At 39.1% G+C, this 25,973-nt stretch overlaps 1 protein-coding gene across 1 annotated transcript in view; it reads left to right on the top strand.

The window, feature by feature from the left end:
- Positions 1 to 25,973, top strand: part of csmd3b (CUB and Sushi multiple domains 3b) — a 321,277-nt gene that overhangs the window by 271,476 nt on the left and 23,828 nt on the right. The window contains exons 52-56 of the mRNA XM_053613516.1: positions 581 to 754; positions 12,261 to 12,443; positions 16,879 to 17,055; positions 19,118 to 19,297; positions 23,460 to 23,633. Coding sequence (XP_053469491.1) covers positions 581 to 754; positions 12,261 to 12,443; positions 16,879 to 17,055; positions 19,118 to 19,297; positions 23,460 to 23,633 — 888 coding nt within the window. The remainder of the gene's footprint in view (positions 1 to 580; positions 755 to 12,260; positions 12,444 to 16,878; positions 17,056 to 19,117; positions 19,298 to 23,459; positions 23,634 to 25,973) is intronic.

The following is a 25,973-nucleotide window of genomic DNA, read 5'->3' as shown; positions in this document are numbered from 1 at the left end:
TGTGTTTGCCACTGAATATTTTGTAATATCATCACTGGTTTCTGATCTATTCCTGGCTTCAGTATATCCTATACAGGAAGGGAACTCCTAATCTTAAACCAGACTGGCATCAACACTGTATAAATCTAAAGCTTAGTCTGCATTCAGAAAAAAATTTCTGAAAGCAAAGTGCATTGTGAAGGTGGAAGAAAAGAAGCATAATCGCCATGGAAACAAGCGTGATGCAGTGCTGACAGATATGGCTGGATTAAATTAGTGTGTAATGTGTTGGAAATATATTGTTGGACTCCAAGGGATACTTGCTTGGATTTAAAACTTTTTTTTTTTTTACTTTTAATCACATTATTACCAAGCAGATATCATAGGCAAAGGAAATGACAAGGGAAGAAACTTCCACAATCTGATGATGGCAGCATTCTGAGAGCAAACTACATTAGCACCTTGCATATTGTTATTTGAGCTATGACTGGGCTGTAATTAAACATAAACTTAGTTTGAAATCATTTGTTCTGAAATTAAATTTCAACAATGAATAATTTTTTCTGTCTGTGCACATGTATTTGTGTGTTTTTTTTAACAGTGGTGGACTGCGGACACCCCGGATCTCCTCCCAATGGAATACTGAGTGGAGACAAGTTCACTTTTGGCTCAACAGTGCGTTACTCGTGTACAGGTGGCCGGCAGCTGAAGGGCGAATCCTCCCGAACCTGCCAGCTCAATGGCCATTGGAGTGCACCAATGCCCTTCTGCTCAGGTATCTCACACACGCACACGCACGCACACACACAAACGCACACACACACAGTGGCCCAGCAGTGTTTGCAGACACTGAAGAACAGGAAAATGTCTTCTTTATTACATTATTTTATACTCGTTTATGAAGCTGCACTTCAATAATTAGATCATTGTTCATCTTTCCTAGTTTTGTGGCTCTGGCTACAAAAATATAACAAGCAAGTTACAATAGAAATCATTCATGTAACCCCTGGTAGTTCTTTAAAATGGACACATCCACCAGTGATTTCAGACCTGACTGAAAGGGAAATTGCCTGTATCCACTTTTTTAAATTAGCACTAACGTAAGTTGCTGGCACTAAATCAAGGCAGAAATGAAGCGAGCTCTGAGTGTGGGCAGTGGTCTGCAGTAGCTCTGCGTGGGTACACAAAGCATTGCTCCATGCTTAAAGCACAAAAGCAGACATTAGTTCTAACCCTAGTGCACTTCTAAAACAACAGTTCAGATTCTGTCCATTTTTAAACTAGACAGTTTGGTTTTTGTGCTTCCTAATGTAGAAATCCATATAGACAGGCCCAGGGTCACAGTGATGTATTTGATTAAAGATGACCACAAGCCCTTTGGGAAGAGAAGGAAGAAATTTGCTATAGCTGCTTATTTTATCTTTTGTTGAACTTTTTAGTAGGATGTGACTCGCTTGGTAATTAGGTTTGTGTACAAGTGCTCTGGTCGAAGTGTCATTTCAGTAGGGAATTGATCTGTGTGTTCAGGGCATTATTAAAAGTTTCCTGCCATTTTTATAAAGATGACATGTCACTTGCTTCAGACCAGAGACTGCAGGTTGAAAATGTGCATATTCTCTGGTCAAACCAAATAGGTATAAATATATGTAGTAAAGGCAGCCAGGCTTTCATCACAGTGTTAGGATTTAAGGACCTTCTTGCCAAGGTTCACTGAGGTCTGTACTCTTTCTGGGCCAGGTTTTGAAGCAATACATCACATTGTCCTTGAGGATTTTCATAGGGGAATTAATTATAAAGGCATAAAGTACAATCATGGAAACTATACCTGAGCTAGTGACATTTACAATGCATTCTACACCACATAGCAGTGTGATTCACTGAGCTTCACAGCATTTTCCTCAAGACCCTGACATGGTTGGTGCTCTTTTAGAACTATGTAGCAAAATAGCAGTCTGAAGTACTCTACGTTTATTGATTCTAACTGTCAAAACTGTCACTATTTTGTCAATGATGCAGTGTGATATCTCACATCCATACAATATCTCACATCACTTACAATATATTAAGTTTCAGTTCTAGATAGGGCTGGGCAATACTGCAAAAAATAAATAAATATCTAGATTTATTTAAAATTTTAGTAACAATTCACGATAACATTTTTTTTTTTATTGTGACGTCAAATGAGGTATCAATAATATAATTTGCAATGGAAATTGTTGTATTAAATTAGAAAATAATCCATCCATCCATCTTCTATACCGCTTAATCCTTTTCAGGGTCACGGGGAAACCTGGAGCCTATCCCAGGGAGCATTGGGCACAAGGCGGGGTACACCCTGTACAGAGTGCCAATCCATCGCAGGGCACAATCACATACCCATTCATACACTACAGATACTTTGGACATGCCAATCAGCCTACCACGCATGTCTTTGGACTCGGGGAGGAAACCCCCGCAGCACAGGGAGAACATGCAAACTCCGCACACACAGGGCCACGGTGGGAATCGAACCCCCGACCCTGGAGGTGTGAGGCGAACGTGCTAACCACTAAACCACCGTGTGCCCTAAATTAGAAAAGAATCCAAAATAAAAACATTTTCACTAGTGGTCTCAGACTTTTTGGCCCTACTATATAGCTAAACATCAACAACAATCCTATTAGAACGTTTATAAATTGCTTTAAAACATTAATTCAAAATATTAGTGAAACCAGCACTAGATCCAGACCTCTAGCTGCAATAAATAAGTCACATCTACATTTAGCAGACACTCTAATCTAGAGAGACTTACAGATTTGCTTTGTAGTATGCTATGCAGTCCATACAGGATTTAGCAGACTTTTTTTTTGGGGGGGGGGGGGTGCAGTTGCGGACAGAAATGCTTGATTTCGCGTCGACTTTTATCAAACTTTGTGATGCAATTTGTGGAGTTTTTTGTCCTTTATTTGCTGAAAACTACTTGAATTGGCAATGTATGGTCTTTCACAGTGATGTTTGTTGGTAGATGAGACCTTTTAACTGTATTCATGTTCAACATACATGAATTGAAGAGGGCTTTGACTGAATGCGTGTTGTGATGACGTCACAGGATGTGCCTTGGCCCAAATCTGTGGAAATTCTGTGGTAATTTGGAAAAATTGAAAGCTCCTCCAAATATTTTTGTTATCGCAAATATCTTTGCCATCATAAAATCACAAAATCCTGGAGGGACTGTTTATTAGAAGCATATGCTCATGCTGGATGAGCAGGCTTTTGGAATACCATCAAGCTAAACCCTGTTCTAGAGAAGTTAGTACAGCATTTTTGTAATATGTATTGCTTATTTAAGTGCCTGGTGAAGAACTGGCTAAGACATTGGTTGAGATATACATAAAATAGTCTTTATTGGCTTTTTTCAGTGAAGTGTTCCAGCTCCATTTGGAAAAGATAGCAAAAGACTTGTGAGTATACTTTTGGGATCTGACTGTGAGGTTCAGCGCTCAGCTGTGGCCTATATTGCACGCTTCTCCTCCCCTATTCCCTCAATACCATCAATAATGTTTCCATTACAACTCCATTCTTCTAGGTTAGATTGTGGTCACACACACACAGAATCACCCGATCACCACTCCTTCCTTAGACCTTCATTAAGTGTCTGTGACCCATAAAAGGAAAATGCAGACTGGGCTCATCCCAGTCCCTCCCAATCCCCCAATGGGCTCTGTGAACCAGAAACAGACCAGGGAAATGAGTGAGACAGAGAGAAAGAGAAATCGATAGTTTATTTTCTGATTCTCTTTCTCTCTCCTTCTTCCATCTTTTATGTCTGTGTCTTGAGTGTTTGACTTACCACAGAGTCCTCTGTGCCTCCAGGACCATGTTTTTTTTCTCTCGGGCAAAGACTCAGAACAGCTTCCTCTTCCTGTGTGTTGTGATGGTTTCACATGCACATATACACAAAAACTGATCATGTATACATGTAAACAGGCATGCTACATGTGTACAGTACATAAACACAACACACTGTGAAGAGGAATGGTTCGAGTGGCCAAAAACTCTCCAAGGATCCCAGCTGGAGAATTGCAGAAGTTAGTTGCGTCTTGTGGTCAGAAAGTCTCCAAACCTCCAATCTGAAGTCACCTACATCACCACAAGTTGTTTGGAAGGATTTCAAGAAGAAAGCCTCTACTCTCATCCAAAAACAAACTCAAGCGTCTTCAGTTTGCCAGACACTACTGGAACTTCAAATGGGATCAGGTTCTATGGTCAGATAAAACCAAAATAGAGCTTTTTGGCAATAAACACCAGAGGTGGTTTTGGAGCACACAGAGAGGTAGCCATATGGAAAAGTACCTCATGTCCACGGTAAAATATGGTGGTGAATCTTTAATATTTTGGGGCTGTTTTTCTGCCAGAGGACCTGGACATTTTGTTAGGATACATGGCATCATGGACTCTATCAAATATCAACAGATATTAAATGAAAACCTGACTGCCTCTGCCAGAAAGCTTAAAATGGGTCGTGGTTGGATCTTCCAGCAGCACAATGATCCAAAACATACATCAAAATCAACACAAAAATGGTTTACTGACCACAGACTCAAGGTCCTGCCACATCCATCGCAGTCCCCTGACCTGAAACCATTGAAAACCTGTGGGGTGAACTGAAGAGGAGAGTCCACCAGCATGGACCTCGAAATTTGAAGGATCTGGAGAGATTCTGTATGGAGGAACGGTCTCAGATCCCTCGCCATGTATTCTCAAACCTCATCAGGAATTATAGGAGAAGACTCCAGACCTGTTATCTTGGCAATGGGAGGTAGCACAAAGTATTGATTAAAAGGGTGCCAATAATTGTTGCACACCTATATTTAATAAAGATAACAAAGTTTTTAAACGTTTTTTTAACAAATATCTTATTTTTGATAAACCTGTGTTTTGTTTGCAGTTGTTTGATATCCATGAGAGCAGAGTATTTTTATGAATGTTTTTAACAAAAGATCAAAAGGTTAAACAATAAAGGCAATTTTTCACAGCCTTCTTTGCTCATATTTACCAAGGGTGCCAAGATTAGTGGAGGGCACTGTATCCTGGGTCACTTTGTGACCTCGCAGGCCATTACATGTCTTGTTCTTGGAGTGATCTTTGTTAGTCGACCACTCCTGGGGAGGGGAACAATGGTTTTAAGTTTCTTCCATTTGTACACAGTCTGTCTGACTGTGGATTGGTGGAGTCAAAACTCTTTAGAGATGCTTTTGTAACCTTTTCCAGATGAGCATCAATAACTCTTTTTCTGAGGTCCTCAGAAATCTTCTTTGTTCGTGCCATGATACACTTCAACAAACATATGTTGTGAAGATCAGACTTTGACAGATCCCTGTTAGTAGTAGTCTACTTTAGGACATGTGAAAATCTGATGATGATTTAGGTCATATTTATGCAGATATATAGAAAATTCTAAAGGGTTCACAAACTTTCAAGCACCACCTTACCTACTGTGTGTCTGTTTGGCCGTGTGTGTGTGTGTGTGTGTGTGTGTGTGTGTGTGTACAATGTCTGAAGACGTTCAACTGCATCGGTATGTAATTATGAACAAAACTATTACAAGCATTTGATTATGTGCGCAGCCCACTCTACTTGCTTCCTTCCAGCCATAGGTCTCAACATCCAACATCCCTCCTTTCGCAACATAATGGTTTGACAGCCTGATCTGACCCTCCCTACTTCTCCTTCCAGTCATTTAAACACTGCCCCGAGCAGCCAAAATCCCAATTAGTAACACCCAGGCCAGGTTATGAGTCTGTATCCAGCTGGTGGGAGACCCATCCTCACTTTCACACCACTTACACCTCAACTACCACTGACCAATTAGAGCAGCTTAAACTTGGTGGAGAACTATTATAACTGTAGGTGCCATTTATAACAGGAGAGTACCCAATTTGCTAACATGCCATCACTGTGCTGCAGACCTTCGTAGATGTCTGTCAAAATACTTGGGTATATTTAGGGGTCAGTGTCACCTTTACCAAACCCGAAAGTACAGAAGATTTGATTACAAAATTATCCAATTTTTTAAATTAAGTTTCATTAAATTTGATTTTAAAATTATCCATTGTGACCTCACTGTTATATGCTTTAAGGAAGCATCATTTGGGAAAGAATTAATGATGGGGTTGTGTGATGTCCTCACCACCCCAAAGTTGATTATTTTTCTATAACAGAAAATAGCAAAGGGTTTTGTTTTTTTCAATTATAATTTTTTTTCTTTATTAATGTACAGTTCAACATGTGCATATTTTAACCATACGTAGTTACATTTAATATCGTAGAACATATATGTATGTTGTCATATTACATTATACCAGCTATAAACAGTCCTTCCCTCACCAGCATCTTTTTTAATGAAAAGTTATGGTAATCACTATTAAGTATGATAAGTAATAATAAAACACTATGCAGCTTGTTACCAAGAAACTGCAAACTGAGTAGTCATCCATCCCAAAGACTCTTCCATAGTGGAAAACTTAAAGGAACCGCTTTACTCTGAATGTTAAAAGCACTGACCTGGTCCATCCATAAATGCTAAATAAATGTCTCCTTACAGAAAGTTTCACCATTTCAACAATTAGATATTATTTGTTAAATCAATTTAGTTTTTAATCCATTTATAATTAGACTTCTGCCAAACAGGTTCCTCTGAAACTGTTTAACAGTTTTGATCAAGAACAAGCACATTCATATAAAGCATATAAATTACAACATCTGTTGACCAATCAGATTTAATAATTTAACAGCTGTGTTGTATAAATGTTTATTCTGACAGCCCTCCAATTTTTCCAGCATGCATTTATGTTCAGTATTTTTTAGTTCCAATGTACAGACGATCAACTTCTCATATGTATGATATGTATGACAAAGTTGTCGCTGATCTATTTAGTTAATAAATTATTTTATCAACTGAATAGCATTTTATTATTTTTTTAACATAAATAATTTTTTCCAACATGTTATGCAGCTGCTTCTTGTTTGTTGGGCGGAAACAAGATAAATGACTCAAGCAGGTCACTAGCTATTCATGAGAATTCATGAGAGTGTTTGTTACTAACTACTCAATTGAGCAAATTATTTAGGAAAATAAATTGTAAGCATTTACTCATGGGAACAAATTGTTTACAAGTTTAATATCTTTTTATTCACTTCTTTTTATTTATGATTAGAAGATATGACCTCAAATGGCAGTGCCATTTGTAGTGTAGCTAGATTTGTATGTAATGCTCTAGAGTGTACAGCTCTGAATGTAATATTATGCAAGAGTAGACATTTAGACAATCTATGCATGCAAATTTAACATTTATGTGTCAACTTTGGACAGGTTCAACTCGTTTCTTTACACTGCATTAAGTCTCAACCCATCGACTCATCCCTGTAACTTTCCTGCTCAGCCAGCCAGTGTTTTATGTTACGCAGCACCACAGACACATGACGTATAATGGAGAATTTGGAGGGATATCAGCACCTCTGTGAGCTATGATTACCCATAAACTCATTTTTTATGTCTTTGCACAAATATATACAGAAGTATAAATCAACCTTAACACCGCTCAACTAATCAAGTCAGCAGAGTGGATAATATAAAGCAGTGGTCCAGACTGTAGGAATTAGATTTGTCTCATAATATGCCTTTTTTCTGTCAGATAAATTAAATGGCTTGTAATCTGTTTATTTACTGCTTGATGCAGCTTATGTTTTGGTCATTTGAGCTCCTATTATTGAGTATATTATTAGCACGTAAAACCCATAACACACATGTTATAGTAGAAGCTATCACAGTTAGATGTAACACTGACCTGAAGCACTAAATCACTGTGAAGTGCCAGAAACGTCCATGTCAATAATCCATTTCATCCATGAACACAATTTTACGTTCTATTCCCATTGATGTATTCCCCCTAGACTGTGTGTATGAATGTCATATTTTAACAACTTCAATAGATTAGCACAGCCATTATTTATCTTTATACCACACCACAGTTAAATTCTTAATTCTGGTCAAACGTGCTTATTATATGTTTACAGAATTGCTTTGACAAATGTTCCAATTTTAAGATTTGTGTTAATGTGCTCATTGTAGTATGTTATTGTTTCTGTAGTAAAAACTAACACAGGGACTTCTATGGTGGATATTTGCATTGTATGGTCGAACAACAAAGATTACTCCAAGAGCAAGACGTATAATAGTCCGCGAGGTCACAAAGGAACCCAAGGTAACTTCTAAGCAACTAAAGGCCTCTCTCACATTGGCTAATGTTAATGTTCATGAGTCCACCATAAGGAGAACACTGAACAACAATGGTGTGCATGACATGGTTGCAAGGAGAAAGTCACTGCTCTCCAAAATGAAAATTGCTGCCCATCTGGAATTTGCTAAAATGTTTTGTGGATAGATGAGACCAAAATAGAACTTCTTGGTTTAAATGAGAAGCGTTATGTTTGGAGAAAGGAAAAAACTGCATTCCAGCATAAGCGCCTTATCCCATCTATGAAACATGGTGGTGGCAATATCATGGTTTGGGCCTGTTTTGCTGCACCTGGGCCAGGATGACTTGTCATTATTGATGGAGCATTGGATTTTAAAGGAAAACATCAAATTCTAAAGGGAAATGGCAGGACATCTGTCCATGTAATGAATCTCAAGAGATAGTTGGTCAAGCAGCAAGACAATGACCCTAAGCACACAAGTCATTCCACCAGAATGGTAAAAGAAGACTAAGGTTAATGTTTTGGAATGGCCAAGTCAAAGTCTTGATCTTAATCCAATAGAAATCAAGCAGTTCATGTGAGGAACCCTACCAACATCCCAGAGTTGAAGCTGTTCTGTACTGAGAAATGGGCTAAAATTCCTCCAAGCCGATGTGCAGGACTGATCAACACTTGCTGGAAACGTTTAGTTGCAGTTATTGCTGCACAAGGGGGTCACACCAGATACTGAAAGGAAAGGTTCACATACTTTTGCCACTCACAAATATGTAATATTTGACCATTTCCTCACTAAATAAATGACCATGTATAATGTTTTGAATTTGATGATGTTTTAGGTCATATTTATGCAGAAATATAGAAAATTCTAAAGGGTTCACAAAATTTCAAGCACCACTGTAAATTAATCAATTGGATTATTATTCAATGTCCCTATAGGTTCTGGTATGTTAAGCAGTGCCATGGAGTAAAACACAATTTTTTATCTATTCTGCAGCATATTTAAGATAAATGTGAATTCTATTACAACATGACACTACCTGCTGTGCCATCAGATCATATAAGAATGGAAATGGAGACAGTTTTTAATATTTGGCCTGCATTAAAGGAGCATTTTGATAGCGGTGGTTAGCACATTTGCCTCACACCTCCAGGGTCGGGGGTTCGAGTCCCGCCGGGGCCCTGTGTGTGCGGAGTTTGCATGTTCTCCCTGTGCTGTGGGGGTTTCATCCGGGTACTCTGCTTTCCTCCCCCAGTCCAAAGACATGCATGATAGGCTGATTGGCAAGTCTAGTGTCTGTAGTGTATGAATGGGTGTGTGAGTGTGTATGTGATTGTTCCCTGCGATGGATTGGCACCCTGTCCAGTGTGTACCCCGCCTTGTGCCTGATGCTCCCTGGGATAGGCTCCAGGTTTCCCCGTGACCCTGAAAAGGAGTAAGCGGTAGAAGATGGATGGATGATATTTGGTCTTTTTTCTCTTCACTACTTCAGTTTCACAGCATGATTTTTTTTTTAACTGGACAGCCTCAAATGAGCTATCTTATCTGCAGAATAATCATCCTTAACACCCACATATCTGTTCTGTTCTTGCTTGTATGCCCCCAACCAAATAACCAACAAAGCTGGTACTGTGCTTGAGATCTGCTGCATCTTCTTCCTTTTTGGGGCTTGTTTTGTCTGAAAATAGTGCCATTACCAGAAGTGGGTCGTAACATGCTACATTTACGCTGTTATATTTACCTAAATACCTTTTTTAAATAAATTGTACTTGTAAAAGAAGTGCTATTGGGGGGTTCTTTTACACTTGAGTGAATTTGTTGGCTAAAAATATGTGCTTTTATCTCATATCGTTCAGGGATTCTCTGCTTGTTTTGTTTACTAGAGATTCTTGAGTTTGTTTGACTTTCCTTTGCCTGTTACATACTTACATCTCTATGAAGTTTTGATGAGGGCACGCGTTACAAGACTCTGTTGTCTCACCAATCAAACGCTGTCATATTAAGGTCGAAGATGACTGAGACGGATGAACCAGCGATAATGTGGTTGCAGGGCATATTGTATTTTTTTCCTCCAGCCTGTCAACAATAATAGCTATATAATGCGCAGCCTATGACTTAAAAATTGACTTGGGAAAGCATGGTTTTATCATTACCAAATCACCTAGCTAGCAAGCGTAAAATGCTTTACATACTGTTCTTTCACTGACAAAAGTTATAACTTCACTATGATGTAGTACATACACTCACCTGCCAGATTAATAGGTGTCATGATCATTTACACAATTATAGAAAGTAGCCAAACATCATCAACCAAACATCCAGTAAGCTACAGACCTGTGGGTAGAAATGCCTTGTAACTCTTTACATCTGTGGTGAACAGAAAAGCATCTCCGTACACACAACACTCCCAACCTTGAGGTGGATGGGCTGCAACAGCAAAAAAAAAAAAACACATTGGGTTCCACTCCTGTCAGCCAAGAACAGGAATCTGAAGCTACAGGTGGCACACATTCACTGAAGATGAATTCAGTTGAAGAAAAACATCACCTGGTCTTTTTAAAATCTTCAACTGTCCACTTTCAGTAGATAATTGCATGAATTTGCAGAATTGCAAGTGTTCCTATTAAAATGACCACCATGGATTTAAATCATTTTTTATTGGCATTTATTTACACTGAGCATTAAATATCACTGCTTCTTGATTTGAAAACTAATTATGATCCCATGTAACAAGCAACTTGTGCCGTTTGTTATATTCTACTAGACACTTTCTTACTTTTCCTCAAGTAGCTCTTTGGATTATTTTTATTGTCAGTAATCTTTATAAGTAGTTCTTATCTATGATAAGATAAGATAAGATGAGATAAGATAATACTTTATTAATCCCCAGACGGAGAAATTTGGGGATGTATCTATGTCAGAATGTATGAAAGTTTCTTGTGTACATCAGCTCCATGAAATGTGCAGCTGTTCTTTAGAAGATCACATTACAGCAAGGTTTTCAGTCGCCTCATTAAACTTCAGGTTCACAGCAACATGCATATCCCATGCCTGGCCCCAGATGTTAAGTGTTATAAAGCACACTTGCTACATGCAACATGCAGTACATCAGGTTTAAAAAAAAAAGAAGAAAAAAGTATCTATACAGGTGCCAGAGCAGCCAACTGTCTGATATATTAATCCCAAAAAAAGAACACCCTGTAGTCCTTTAATATCCACCATTTTAATCTGTCTCTTGGGTCTGTTGCTCCCAGGCCTGACTGCTGCATTAGATCAAGAAATTCCTTTTTCATACCCTGTTCTAAATAAATGATGATTTATTTATGGAATACGTGGGAGTGGACTCGTCCCCTGGCATGGGCCATTTCTCATGTTGACTCACCTGATATGTGAGGGCAGTTTAGTACCAAGGTTGAGCTCAAAATACATTGTGGATTTACCTTTACACCCTTGTGCTACTGTATTGCTGAGATATTCTCCCTCTATGTTAAATGCTTATAGCAGTGTTTCTGTTATATCTCCGGGTCACATGTGACGGAACTGTAGAGACCATGTCATCTTTCTTAGCAGGTGTAGATTTCTCCTACAGCTACAGCATGCTGGTTTGGTTGGGAATATGTTGAGTTTTTGGCCGCGCATATGTACAGAGTTCCATCCGTGATGATGGATGCAGCTTGGGTGAGATGTAAAGCTCCAGCATACTGACTCTCACAGTCACAGATATATGGAAGCCCCCAGAACTAATCAGCAATATCAATTTCCTGAGAGTTGGAATGGAGCCTTAGGGTGTGAGGGGAGAAAAAAGTGTGTTCTCTAAAATTACAGCCACAATGTTCCTATAGAGAACAAGCTCACAAGCCAAGGGGATGTCATTTAACTTCATTTATCAGAGCATAGTGTGTCATGGATTTTTTTTTTTTATAGTCAAGTCCGTTTATTTTTTCTTCTACCTCTAAACACTCTATATCTTTGTTCTTCACTTTATACCAATTTCTGTGCTTATTTATACTCGTTCTCCTCTCCACGCTGTTATTTTTCTGTATAGGTGATTCATCAGGGACATGTGGAGATCCAGGTGTGCCCTCTCACGGGAGCAGGGAGGAGAGTGATTTTCGGATCCGCAGCAAGGTGCATTTCAGCTGTTCCACAGGCTATGTGCTCTTCGGTTCCTCCGAGAGGATGTGCTTACCCAATGGCACCTGGTCCGGAACTCAGCCTTCCTGCAAACGTAAGCAGATTAGATCTTTCGTGTATGATTTGCAAGCTCCACTACTTTACTTGTCTTACTACTTTACTTGTCTTACTATATCTTCAGTGTTTTTTAAAGAACACGAGCATAGTCCTCTGATATGCTTGGAGTTATTTTAATCTCTTTGATCTAACCGTGCCAGTGAAATGCAAAGGAAAGCAGAATTAATATTCTGTTTTATCTGTGATTCAATTTAGCTAATCGTATTTGCAACCATATCAGGCACATTTCTCTCACACACATATATAATGCTACCAACAGAGCGTATGAAATGTCAGCTTTGTTTTTGTTTCTGATCATGTCTATTTCTACCCCCCAAAAATGCATATTTGTTCAAAAGTCATCTTTACAATATGCAGTGTAAAAGTATGTGTACACTTACAAAGTTTGTCGTCTTCACTTTCTGCTCACCCCTAGTCAGCATTTCTATGATATTTCTAAAGGTTTCTTTATGGTTCTTGTTAAGGAAATTAGTAGAAATTCCACAACACCAGTGCTGGTATCAGGTTTCAGTCTGATACCATCCTTTTTTCACTCATTAAAAAAATCCTCCAATATCCAATTCCATGTGATACAATGACAAAAAAGTCTAGTTTATGTTATCACACTAATTTACAGACAACAGGAAATGACTGTGATTTGGAGATATTTCACAATTAATGATGGTGCTAGGGCTTGAACCCCTGACCTTAACATCTGTAATCAGTCCAACCCTGCTTAGCTTCCAAGATCAGACACGATTGGGCGCTCTCAGAGTGGTATGGCTGTAAGCCATGCCACTATATTTAGTTAAATATAGCCAGTTCATGTTAGCAAATTGCTAAACTTACCTCAATGTGCGTTTTCAAATTAGATGGCTAGTTCATGCCTTCTAGGGAGACGCCTCTAGGGAGACGATTTTATCTCTTCACTTACTCCATCATATTGAAACTTTTTACTGAGGTAGGGCTAAGGGCGCTCATCCTCAGGTTCCATACTGCAGTCCAGTGGCTTGTCCATATTCAGACACACACAAATTTAGTGCTATAGTGCTAACTATGTTGTGTAGAATGAGATGGTAAAGGCCAGTGACAAATTGGCATGACTTTTGACAAATTGGCATGACAAATTGGCCAGTGACAAATTGGCATGATTTTTTTCTACGTTCATGAGCTTGATGCTAAACTGAAATGAATGAATGCTAACCTCAGTCATTAAATTAATATACAATATTTACAGTCATATGTACAGTCACTGGCTGGATGAGAGACATGTTTGCCTTATACCTCTGAGGTTGGGGGTTCGAATCCCACCTCCACCCTGTGTGCACAGAGCTTGCATGTTCTCCGGAGGTTTCCTCCGGGTACTTTGGTTTCCTCCCTCAGTCCAAAGACATGCCTTGTAGGCTGATTGGCATTTCCTAATTGTCCATAGTGCGTGAACGTATGTGTGATTGTGCCCTGTGGTGGGTTGGCACCCTGTCCAGACTGTCCCCCACCTTGTGCCCCAAGTTCCCTATGCAGGATAAGTGGTACGGAAGGATGGATGTAATTAAGAGTACTCTTTAGTATTAAATTTTAAAAAGTATTCAATTTTAATAATACTCACGGAGAGTATAAATATGCCAAAATAATTCTCAAGTACAGTAACGATGTACTATTCTAGTATTGTCCACTCCTAGTTACCAGAGGAAGCAAGGAACTTGGTCTTATATTGTTCTGGAGTCTTTTTATTCAATTTTATTAGTCATTTTAATCCCCAGTGTAGTTTTTCTTGGTTAGATAAACACTATGTATGAATCTAGCCACTGAAATAGTGCAAAACATTTCAAGCAGCAGTCCTTCTTTACACAAAAGTCAAAGCTTCACTGAAATCAATACCATGCTTCCTGGCGAACATGCAAGTGGATATGTATTATAGCAGGAGAACTACAGACAATAGACACATGTATAAACCTCATTGCTAGCTCCTCTGGTGCCATGTAAACCTTACTCAAGAGCCGTGGTGTAACTGTGTCTTGTAAGGTCACGCTCCATGTTGAGGCCACTTACCCTCAAGCACTGTACACTGAAAACATCTAATACCAAGAAACAGTTCTAGTTTGTGCAAGACAAGCACATTTCTGAAAGGCAATGACAGGATGCAAGAGCAATGTGTAATTGGCGCAGAGGGGGGGTTGGTGGAGGTCGTGCTCGAATCTGATCCCCCACTGCGAAGTGACACAAACTGAGAGACGCACAATGGTCGGTGTGTCAAGGGGAGCCAAAGGCAAAGCTTGTCATAAGTTCAGTGTGACAAGCTGCTATCAGGACTGACTGATCCATTCTGTGTCTTTTTAGCAGTTTGGCTCAGCACTTAAATAAGTGTTCAGATTGTTAACTCCAAGGCCCAAAGGGGGACAACATCTTAACAAGATGAGATAGAGCTCTCTCTGCCTCTCGCTCTGTATCCCTTTTTGTCTTTCCTGTGTGGCCCTGTCTGCTCTGCTCAGCTCTGGGTTTGATCTAAAACACATGCGCACAAGAGACAGTGTAGCCACAGGCTTTTGGATTTGCAGAAAGCCTGACTTGAACAGTAATGCCCTGTTGTTTTAATTTGGCTGGTAGGGCGTACATCCACTCTGAAGGGACTGTGGTCCTGAAATCAAACATGCTATATAGCTTGAGGCCCGAATTTCATCGCAAATCTCTCCAGAACACAAACACACTCTTATAGGCCCAGACTGCTTTTGCTTTCTCCACTCTTGCCTGCACACATTTAGTCTTGCAACATTACCATCATGTCTGAATATTTTTGTGTTGTAATAACCTTCTGGCATCCAATACACCCTGTTGGTTTGTTCTGTCTGTGAGAACTAATCTATTAGATGACCTGAAGCTAGCAAAATGGCATGAAAACAAAATTGCCTAGAAGTTGTGCAAAATAGACTCTATGGAAAAGGAGAAAACATGATTTGACACAAGAAGAGTTTACAAGCATTCAAGGACAGGGGAGTGCTGAGGGTGCTGCAGCGCCCCTGAATTTCAGGATTATACTGCTAAAATAATAAGAAATATATATAGATACTGTAGTGCACATCACATGTGCGCTGCTTAAAATTCCAGCACCCCATTGTAAAATGCCTTTCCGTATCCCTGCTATAATTATTTCAAATATGTGCATCTACTTAATGTATGTGAATATTATATTAATATTCCTTGACATGTTTCTCAGAACGCAGAGATCTGCTATTTCCCAGATTCCCTCGTCTGAGAATCTTATTTACAATATTGCTTAGAACCCATCAGAACTCCATGTAAGTTTGATGTCACTATGAAATGTATGTTTTGGGCTGTAAATGCACTGAAAAACTATAGAAGGCCATTAGAGACCAAGATTAATTATATAAATATGACACTCTTAATTAATTAATAGTATAATCCCTGTACATTCCACTAAAAATATATTTTTTTCCACACAAAGGACATCAGAGGAGAAAGCATCTTAATGGGAGACTTTTTTATGGCTAAAATTATTAACTACACTTACATAAAATAAGCTGTAAGCGTAGCAGATGAACTCTTTGTCAGCTTATAAAATAGCCTACATCTCATGCATACATTATGATTTTATGATCACTGTCTCACTCTGCATTAAGTTGTGCACACAATGAATTGTCAGTGCATGATGAAAAGAATTCATTGTAAAAAAAAAAAAATTAAAAAAATAAAAAATTAATAAAATGTGCTGGATCAGGTGCTATTTTATAAACTGATGAATAATGAAAGTGGAAGCCACATTGTAAAATTAAATTTTGCAGTGATTAATATCATAACACATTGCAATATATTGGCAATATATTATATTATATGTTTATTTCAGTGATTGCCATCTTTTCATCATCTATTTGTCTTTTCTTTTTCATATTTAAATAGTGGGGATGTATGGTGGATGCTCAACATAAGATTAATTATAAATGTATTAAACACTACAATGATTTAACAAATAATGTCTAATTGTTGATATGGTGGCGGGCACGGTGGCTTAATGGTTAGCATGTGTGCCTCACACCTCCAGGGTTGGGGGGTTTGAATCTTGGCTCTGCTCTGTGTGAGCAGAGTTTGCATGTTCTCCCTGTGCTTTGGGGGTTTCCTCCAGGTACTCCTGTTTCCACCCCCAGTCCCCAGGCTGATTGACATTTCCAAATTATCCGTAGTGTGTGACTGTGTGTGATTGTGCCCTGCGATGGGTTGGCACCCCGTTTTCAAGCTTAAAAGACTACAGTAAATATGACTACTGTATATATTGAGGTTGTAACGTTCTACCAGGTGACAATTTTTTATTTAATCTCAGGAAATGTAAGATAAATGAAACTCAACTCATCTGAACACCTTCACTGTGCTTTCTGTTTTTCATGTGGTTCATGACCTCTCTGAGTGATGTTTTTATGTAACAGCGGTGCAATGTGGCAACCCTGGAACTCCCAGTAATGGCAGAGTGTACCGGCTGGACGGCACTACCTTCTCCCACTCGGTTATCTACTCATGTATAGAGGGCTACCTGCTAAGTGGCTCCAGCGCACGCCAGTGCCAGGCCAATGGCACGTGGTCCGGCACAGCACCCAACTGCTCCAGTGAGTGAGAACTTCAGGCTAAGAAATGTTCACCCTGTTGCTGAGAAGCTTTCTCTGACTGTACTTTTCTATGGAGGGTATAAAGCAGAGTTGCTGCTGATTTAATGATGAAATTTTATCCCTAGTTCATAACCCTGAAATGTGACAGGTGACTCTTTATTGACTGAACAGAACTTCACTTTTCTTGCAGTCTCCTGTCACATCTTGATTGATAGATAAAAGGTGTCCCGTAATCCTGATGCCTTTGAGGATTCACGACTTTGGCTTCATAAAATTTAAATATGGACTCCATCAAAGGAGTAATTGGAGCTCCTGTGATTCGAGAGATGGAGAGAAATTGAATTAAAGTGATTGATGGATGTAGGCCTAGGTCAGAGTGATAAAGTATAATGTTCGGTTAGGTTGGCTCAGGTTAGGTGAGTTCGTAAGATAGAGAGAAAGGATAAGGAAAGGGGTTCAAGGTTCATGTGTGCAGAAACACTCGGGTAATAGAATTAATTGCTTCCGTCTATCCATAGTGCCACAGAGGATCAACAATACACTCCATAGTCTCATGATTCATTTCTTAAAGCCTAGAAGACAGTTTGATTAAATTCATGCCTTGAGGTTTTTTTTAAAGTTCATCCAGGTTGAATTTCCTTAAAACTTAGATGAAATATCAGTCATGTGAAGTCTTCATAAAAAAAACTTTTGCCAGTTAAAAATCATAGAAGCAAATGTATTAATCATTGCAGGAGTTGTCTTTGTGATGAATAGGAGAAATAATGAAAACCAGGCATTGAAGTCCATCCAGCTTTGAGAAGGAACTTTCCTGATCATGAAGCTAGCATCATCATTCCTGATTGCATCCCTAAACCACTGAAGCTTTAACTCTCGACATTACTACTGGATAAAGTGGTGGCACCCCAAAGCAGTTCTGATTGATGCTGTTCTACACATTTACCCAGCAGGCCCAGGGCTTTGATGAATGGCTTCGTCTAAGGAGGAGTCACATTAGCATTTTGTGTTGGCAATTTCTTATGATCAGATGACATGTTTATGACTAACTCTACTGATGGATCTTAAACCATAATTTTACAGCGTTTTTTAAAGGACACAAAATGTATGGATCTTACTGCTGTGGAATAAGTAAAGGCCCTCCATAAATCAGTAGTTATATTTAAGATGTTGTGTCGACAGAATGAGATTTTTTCAGCCATGGAAAAGTGCCAAGTATCAAAATCATTTACTTCCAGACCCTTCAGAGGTGCAATGTTGTTTCTCACGTTACTCTAGCTACCCAACCTTTCTTCTGATTATTCTTATATTGGAGGCAAAGCTACTATAATTGTAGAAGATCTGCAGAATTGATTCTAAGTTAAACCTCAGGGATATGCATGAGAAAGTGCCTGCTCACCGATATTGATTTCTTCACATAATAGTGAAATCTATCATGTTGAATAAAAGAGTCAGGATGCCCAGTGACATCTCTGTTGCAACATGAATGGGTTGTTTAAGGTGATTTGTGAACATGGCTCCTCTAGCTTTGTTTCCATAGTTTGAGTCATGTTGCTTGCTGGGCCACAGAAATAGACAAAATTGCCATGAAATGTTTCTTACTACATCCCTGTTTTAATAGAAACAGTCCTGATCTTGTAGTCTGTGGGATGATCAATTCCCCCATAGGACCTTATCTATCATGGCCTCCTAATAATCTCCATCCCTGATTTGGCTACATCACTCTCCTGTCCTCTCCACCAGTAGCTGGTGTGTGGTGGGTGTTCTGGTGCACTATGGCTGCCGTCGCATCATCTATAGGTGGATGCTACACACTAGTGGTGGTTAAGGAAATTTTCCTCCCATACAATGTACTGTAAAACGCTTTGAGTGCCTAGAAAAATGCTATACTAATCTAAGTTATTATTATTATTATTATTATTATTATTATTATTAATGAATTGCCATGAGTCTCAAGCAGATATCTTGGGCTCTCACATTTAGCTGCTTAAACAACTTTAAAATCACTGTTGTTTATTGTAATCTTAAAAAGTTTGGCTTACTGACCGAGTCATTACTGCGGCAGTGATTAACTGCGGTGAACCTGGAGTCCCAGCCAATGGGGTGAGGTATGGCGAGGACTTCACTATTGGACAAAATGTCACCTTTGCGTGCCAGCCTGGATACACCATGGAAACAGAGGGCTTTTCTACTATCACCTGCACTGGAAATGGCACCTGGAGTGCCCCAGTGCCCTTCTGCAAAGGTAACAGCTTGATTATATTGCTGAGAGAATAGTTTTTCAGAGTATCTGTTGTCCAAATACCTGCAAAAAAAGTGTAAATCACTTTCTGCTAACCCACTTTTTTCACCTATTTAAGTAGAGCAAAGCAGCTTTTTTATGTTTGGGAAATGGAGCTCTTGCACATTAGATTGCACTACAGGCTCTGCACATCTGGACACCACTGCCCTGAGCACTAGCAGCTGCTTCTCCTAAAATGCAAATCCGTAGTCTTCTGTTGGTTGTGCTCTGATGGATGTGTTAAACTGTGGTGTTTAAAAAGAAACCACTTCCAAAAATGGTCACTTTACTGTATAAAAGCTAATATGAAATGCTGATGTTCTGGAAAAATGCAAACATGGAAATTTCACAGCACATTAATGCTGAAATTGAACAGGAATTCTAGGAACATAAATATATATTTGCTACCCCAATCCATGTTGTTCCATTCCTTGAGAATATTAGTAACATCGCCAGACTATCCATTGCAGTCCACTCACATTTGTTGTGATTAATTTCAGAACAGACAAAATGAATCCTGTCATTACAGCATCAGGAACCAAAATTGAATTGAATGGGTCCATTCAATTTACCTCTAAATCACCTATTGGTCATTGATTTTGTAATCATGCAAAAGGTTCTGGTCATGAATACCATTATGCTAAACTTGTTATGGTATGTAAATGTCTCGTTTATTTTAGAAATCAGAGGATACCCCGTTCCTCTTAAATGAAAAACATTATGCAGTCTGATCGTTCCCTGCACATTTTACAGCATTGCATTGTGTAGCAAATATAGCAGAAATGGAATTGATCTAAGTATATACAGTTGATCTAAGTATATACAGTTGCAATCAAAATTATTCAACCCCCATTGAAAATAAGGTTTATTGTCATCATTTACAGAAGCATTCATTTCAGCTGTTTGCAATGAACAAATCAAACAAAAGCAATCGAAATAGTTCAACACAGTGAATGCTTCAAGTGGTTTCCCCAAATTCAACTGAAAATGCAACTTATAATGATTTTTCCAGTTTCTTTTGTAACCATTGAAAGCAAGCGACCATTTAAATATTTGCAAAGCTGAGCCTTTCCCTTTAAGCATCCAGTGCATTAATATATAATATATACAATATCTTGCTTTTCAAGGTGGCACAAATTGACATATTTAGGATTAATGACACAGATAAATTTGTCAGTCATTGTAGGATAGCTTTACTCCACTGTTAACCAGCATCAAACAATTTATTGACTGCTAAGCTCTGCTTTCATTGTTCCTTATGTTGAGGATCCATAAAGATATACTCATTTATCAAAATCCATCCCTTTATTGAGCCCAAAATATTTATTTTGCATTGAAATCCGTTTCAATTTGTAATGGGTTTCTAACTTTTCATTACATTATTGGACAGCCAACATGTAGCATGGCACTGCTGTCATCTTTTAAACAAGACATACAGTGTTTATCTCCCGAATGGCAACAAACATAAAGGTTCTCCTCCTCTCTGACTTGACTGTCTGTTTTCTTACTATCCCCAGTTAAGTACTCCATTAGTTCATATATCCAATAAGTAGACGTTTTATACAAATCCCAATTTCCAAGTGTCCCAGAGTCCACAGAGCATGATCATACACTTAAAAAAATACCTGTAAATTCCCTACTAAACTTCAATGAGGAGAAGATCTGGGAATTTAATTTTACACTATGTTCATCCATTCTCAGTTTGTGGTGTTTTACTGAGTATAAAACTGTTCAAAAATATATACAGGAATATGGTCTCTAAAAATAGAACTAACTTGTGATTGCTGCACTCAGGCACAGGCCTCATTGATTCACATGCTCTCTTCCTGTCCATCCCTGACATTTGCTAGGCATTTAAGTATTTATTACTATTTCAGGTCTAGTTTCGCTGAGAATAGTACCACCTACTATATCAATCCTTAAACATTAGCTTGAATTTGTTGCTTTGTAGCAATCATGGTGAGACTGTCAATAAAACATTTTCTAAGATTCATGAATCTTTGAGTGAATTAGACATACTCTAAAGCATTTTAAGTATTTAAAGGACTGATTTTATATAGTCTCAACATCATAAAATAACATTTGTACAATTTGTCTATGTTGGATTACTTGTCTTCTGTGTAGACAGCCATCCCTCCTTCTTCTTTTTTGTTGTTTATTCCGTCAGTCGTTTTAAATGAATGTTAATTAGTGTATTATGCATTGTATTGCAAATGCACAGCTTTTCTGTAGCATATTGTTCCTGATTATTCTCTTGAGATCAATCCATGCAATTCAATATATCAATCACTGCATACAATGAAAAGACATTGGAAAAAAGAAACGGAGCATAAAATATACCACAGGAAATGCTCGCACATGAAAGAAGTCATTCACATGTGGATATGTATGCTCTTATTTAAAGGAAAATGATTGTGTAGATGATTGGTGACTACATTGTGTGTCTGGATGTTGTGGGTATATAGAATGAGATGTCACCATCAAGTGCTGTATCTCAATTTTCTATATACCTCTCATTCAGCTTTTCTCTATAGATCTTTCTCTCTCTATGTACAAGTAAGACTGTGAGACAGCATGCATTAAGTATTCATTAGCTTAGAAGCTGGTCAAGTCCCCATGGATTTAAATCAGACCATATCCAACACTAGTTCAGAATATTAATACAGTAATTTAGGATTTATTACACATTCATAGACTCAGTATGTCAGCCATAAATATTTGTTCACTGTTTTTCGAATTTATAATTGAGATGACGCCTCTACCATATAATGCCTTTTCAATAAATTCACTGTATAGGAATCAGGCTGTGATACTACCACGGATTACTGCAGACTTTATCCCAAATCTGTCAAACAGACCTGTGCCTCACCTTCGATCACTACTTTCCTCACAGCCCAGCAACCATAGGTCTCAATAATAAGGCTTGATCCTATATACGCAGCTCATTGTATCAGTAAACCCACAATATTCTTGATTCTGTTACTTTATGGTGCTGGTTTTGTCAAGCAGCATGTCTGCTTGTTCCACAGAATGTGAATGAAATAGAGTTCTGTGTGTGCGTTTAGGTAGGATGGCAGCATGCTGTCTGAGGGGACATGAGTCATCTTGGGCATGAGCTACAAAGCGTGAACTTCCTGCTTTGTGTAATGACTCTCTCCTGCCTCCACATATTCTGTACAGCATGTTTGTGTTCATGTTTGTTTAGGAAGCGCTAGCATGCAGTGCGCAGAGACTGATAACTGTGCAAGACGGCTTAGTGTGTCACTCTGTGTAGGTAGATGAAAACACTGTGCCTTAAAGTCATTTCCCTAGAAATTACCAGGTGTTAATTCATTAACATACAGGGCTACACATATAGAGAGACATATTACCAGTGTTATACAGTGTGTGTTTATTTGAAATAAACCAAGCATTCTTGTTCATTTTTTCCCCAAACCTGTTACTGAATAAGAAATATTGCACTTTCCTCTGTAGACATGTAAGCTTCTTCTCGGCCTACACATGCCGAGATTAAAAGCATTTTGCCCATTTGTTTGTGAACAGGACCTTCTTTGCATTACATTGCATGCTTTGATCTCCCCTCTCTCTCTCTCTTTCTCTCTCTCTCTCTCACACACACTCCCTCTCTCTCACACACACACACTCCCTCTCTCTCTCTCTCTCTCTCTCTCTCTCCCTCACACTCCTTCTCTCTCTCACACACACACTCCCTTTCTCTCTCACACTCCCTCTCTCTATCACACACACACACTCCCTCTCTCTCTCTCTCTCTCTCTCTCACTCCCTCACCCCCTCTCTGTCTCACACTCCCTCTCTCTCACTCTCTCTCTCTCTCACACACACACTCCCTCTCTCTCTCTCTCTCTCTCTCTCTCTCTCACACACACTCCCTCTCTCTCTCACACACACACACTCCCCCTCTCTCTCTCTCTCTCTCTCTCTCTCTCTCTCTCTCTCTCTCCCTCACACTCCCTCTCTCTCACACACACACTCTCTCACTCCCTCACACTCCCTCTCTCTCACACACACTTCCTCCCTCTCTCTATCTGTCTCTCACACACTCCCTCTCTCTCTCTCCCTCACACTCCCTCTCTCTCCCACTCTCTCTGTCTCTCTCTCTCTCTAGCTGTGACATGCACCGCTCCACCCCTCATCTCTAACGGACTGTTGGAGGGCAGTGACTTTGAGTGGGGCACCAGTGTGAGCTACAGCTGCTCTCCAGGTTATGAACTTTCTTTCCCTGCCATCCTCACCTGTGTGGGAAATGGCACCTGGAGTGGAGAGGTGCCCCAGTGCCTGCGTGAGTACTGACACATTAAAGCCACATTACAGCTGTGTTACAGTTACATTACAGCGACAATACAGACAGTTACAATCACTTTAGTGTTGTGCTACAGCTGTGTTACAGTTACATTACAGCAGCAATACAGCCAGTTACAATCACATTAGGGTTACGTTATAGCCACGTTACAGCCACTTTACAGCCACAATCCAGCTTGTTATTGCTCCACCACATACAGGTCTCCAACATAACTGAATGTCACAACAGATCTTGATCAGCCGACATCTAAGAGGAAGGCCCCCAGAGGCCAGCTTGCCGTATGACTCCTAATAGTTTTGTAGATGGCAGAATGGGGTGACAAATACGGCTAGAACTGACTGTGAAGGGTTATAAATGTGCCTGCACAGCCTTAGGGATGATAACAAGTGTCAGCTTAAGAAATTGGAAAAAATCTAAAAGAGTCATGTTTGTGGATGAGGAGACAGTAAAATGTGAAAAGTTTTGGACACAAGTGTCACATTACACATTACAAGTCCACATTACAAGTGTCACAACATATGAGGTTTTTCAACTTAATCTTCATTTATTGCATAGCATACTGTATATTCTATAGTATAAGGTTTACAGACAATCATTTTAACATGAGTCCCTGTACAAAATGACAGAAGTCAAAATCAGTTTGATTTCACTTGAAACTCACTCATGGTGGAAATCTAGGGGTGGTTGTTGAGGCAGTAAATATTTATGTAAAAAATTTTTATACTTTCATGAATTGTTCAATAATATTTGTAATTTAAGCTAAATGTAAATGCGTATAATTTGGCCTTTCAAAAATAAGACTCATTTTTCTGAGAGAATTTATGATTATAACTGTAAATACATTATAAATGTAGTTCTGTGGGTCAGGACATATTTATTTTCATGTGTACAGGAGGAGGTATTATTAGGACAAAGATAGCATATTTCATCAACTAGACAGTAAACTATAAGTTGACAAATCTTCAGTAATTGCAGCAGTTTATATCATTTATTTGGCTATATATTGGGAAATAGAACAAATGTGTTTATTCAAAAATTTCAGTGGCAACACTGGGATTGGTCAAATGTTTTGCAGGAGCAAGCAGAATTGGTCAAACATTTTGCAGTTTAAAAAAAAATTTTTTTACTCATGGCCATTTCCAACCCACCAGTTAGCGCTCCTCTATCACACAGCAGCCAACCAGGGAGGTATGTGAAGCCAACCAACTGCGCCTTTCAAACTGCAACTCATGCAACGTCGGGGTTGGTGTAACACACTCAAGAGCTATCCATCCACTTCCTGTGCATGAGCTCACAAAGACCCTTGATTGTCTAGTGTCACTGTGATTGATAGGGATGAGAGAGTATGCCACCCTTGGACTATTGGACTCCTGGGCTGTGGATGCCTGTGGCATCATCAGGATTTAGATTCGCGATCTTCTGGACAATAAGTCAAACTATTTTCTGATGTTCCACTTGGGAGCCATTGGTCAAATGTTTTGTGGGATTGGGTGGGATTAGTCCCATGTTTTACAGGAGCAGGTGGGATTGGTACAACTTGTTGCAGGAGCAGGTGAGATTAGTCAGAAATCCTTTGGATTTTCAAAAAGTTTTGAGTCCGTAGGTTTCTGATCTTTTCTCAGTACAGGTATATTATATCTTGTTATTCAGATGTGATGGATAGAGATTGGGTTGAAAAGCGCTGGAGTATTCCATTAATTCCATTATTTGATGTCTAAGACATTTTGGTAAGACATCTCAGCTTGAGCAGACACTTAAGGTAATGTTGCGCAAAGTGCTCATACGTCTCATGCTGTTCTAAGTCTGGTATATCAGAGGGAAGGGGTCAAGAAATTGAAAATACATAATTCAGACTATCCTATATCTTTGTTTTGTGGTGCTCAAGCCTGCCATTGTTCAAATGACCAGAGTTGGGTGCAAATGTATGCCTTTGTAGTCACTGTGCACTGAATTTCTGTCCTTTATCTTTCTTTTTCTTCTTATTTTATATATTTTTATTTCACATTTATAATTTATTAAGAAAAGCCGAGTATGTAGTGCTGGATCCTAGCACTCCATACTGCACATTCATTATGAATCAGCCTGCTGGTGACTTAACTTCCACTCTTATTGTTTTTTCCCCCAGAGATGTATTGCTTGCTGGACAATGACTGGGTCACACGGAGTGTTCACCCTGAGATACTTCAGGCCCCTGACTCTCTCTTCCTTCAGCCCTCCCTCCCCTAAATAATATATGGATATAAATGAAAAATGTTCATCTGGTTCAGATATGGAATTAGAAAAAATAGAAACGGAATGACACCTGGTTATCGTATGGAC

This window comes from Ictalurus furcatus, chromosome 24, assembly GCF_023375685.1.
Source record: "Ictalurus furcatus strain D&B chromosome 24, Billie_1.0, whole genome shotgun sequence".
Taxonomy (NCBI): domain Eukaryota; kingdom Metazoa; phylum Chordata; class Actinopteri; order Siluriformes; family Ictaluridae; genus Ictalurus; species Ictalurus furcatus.
The sequence above is the reverse complement of the archived record's forward strand: the minus strand, read 5'-3'. Positions and strand labels throughout refer to the sequence as shown.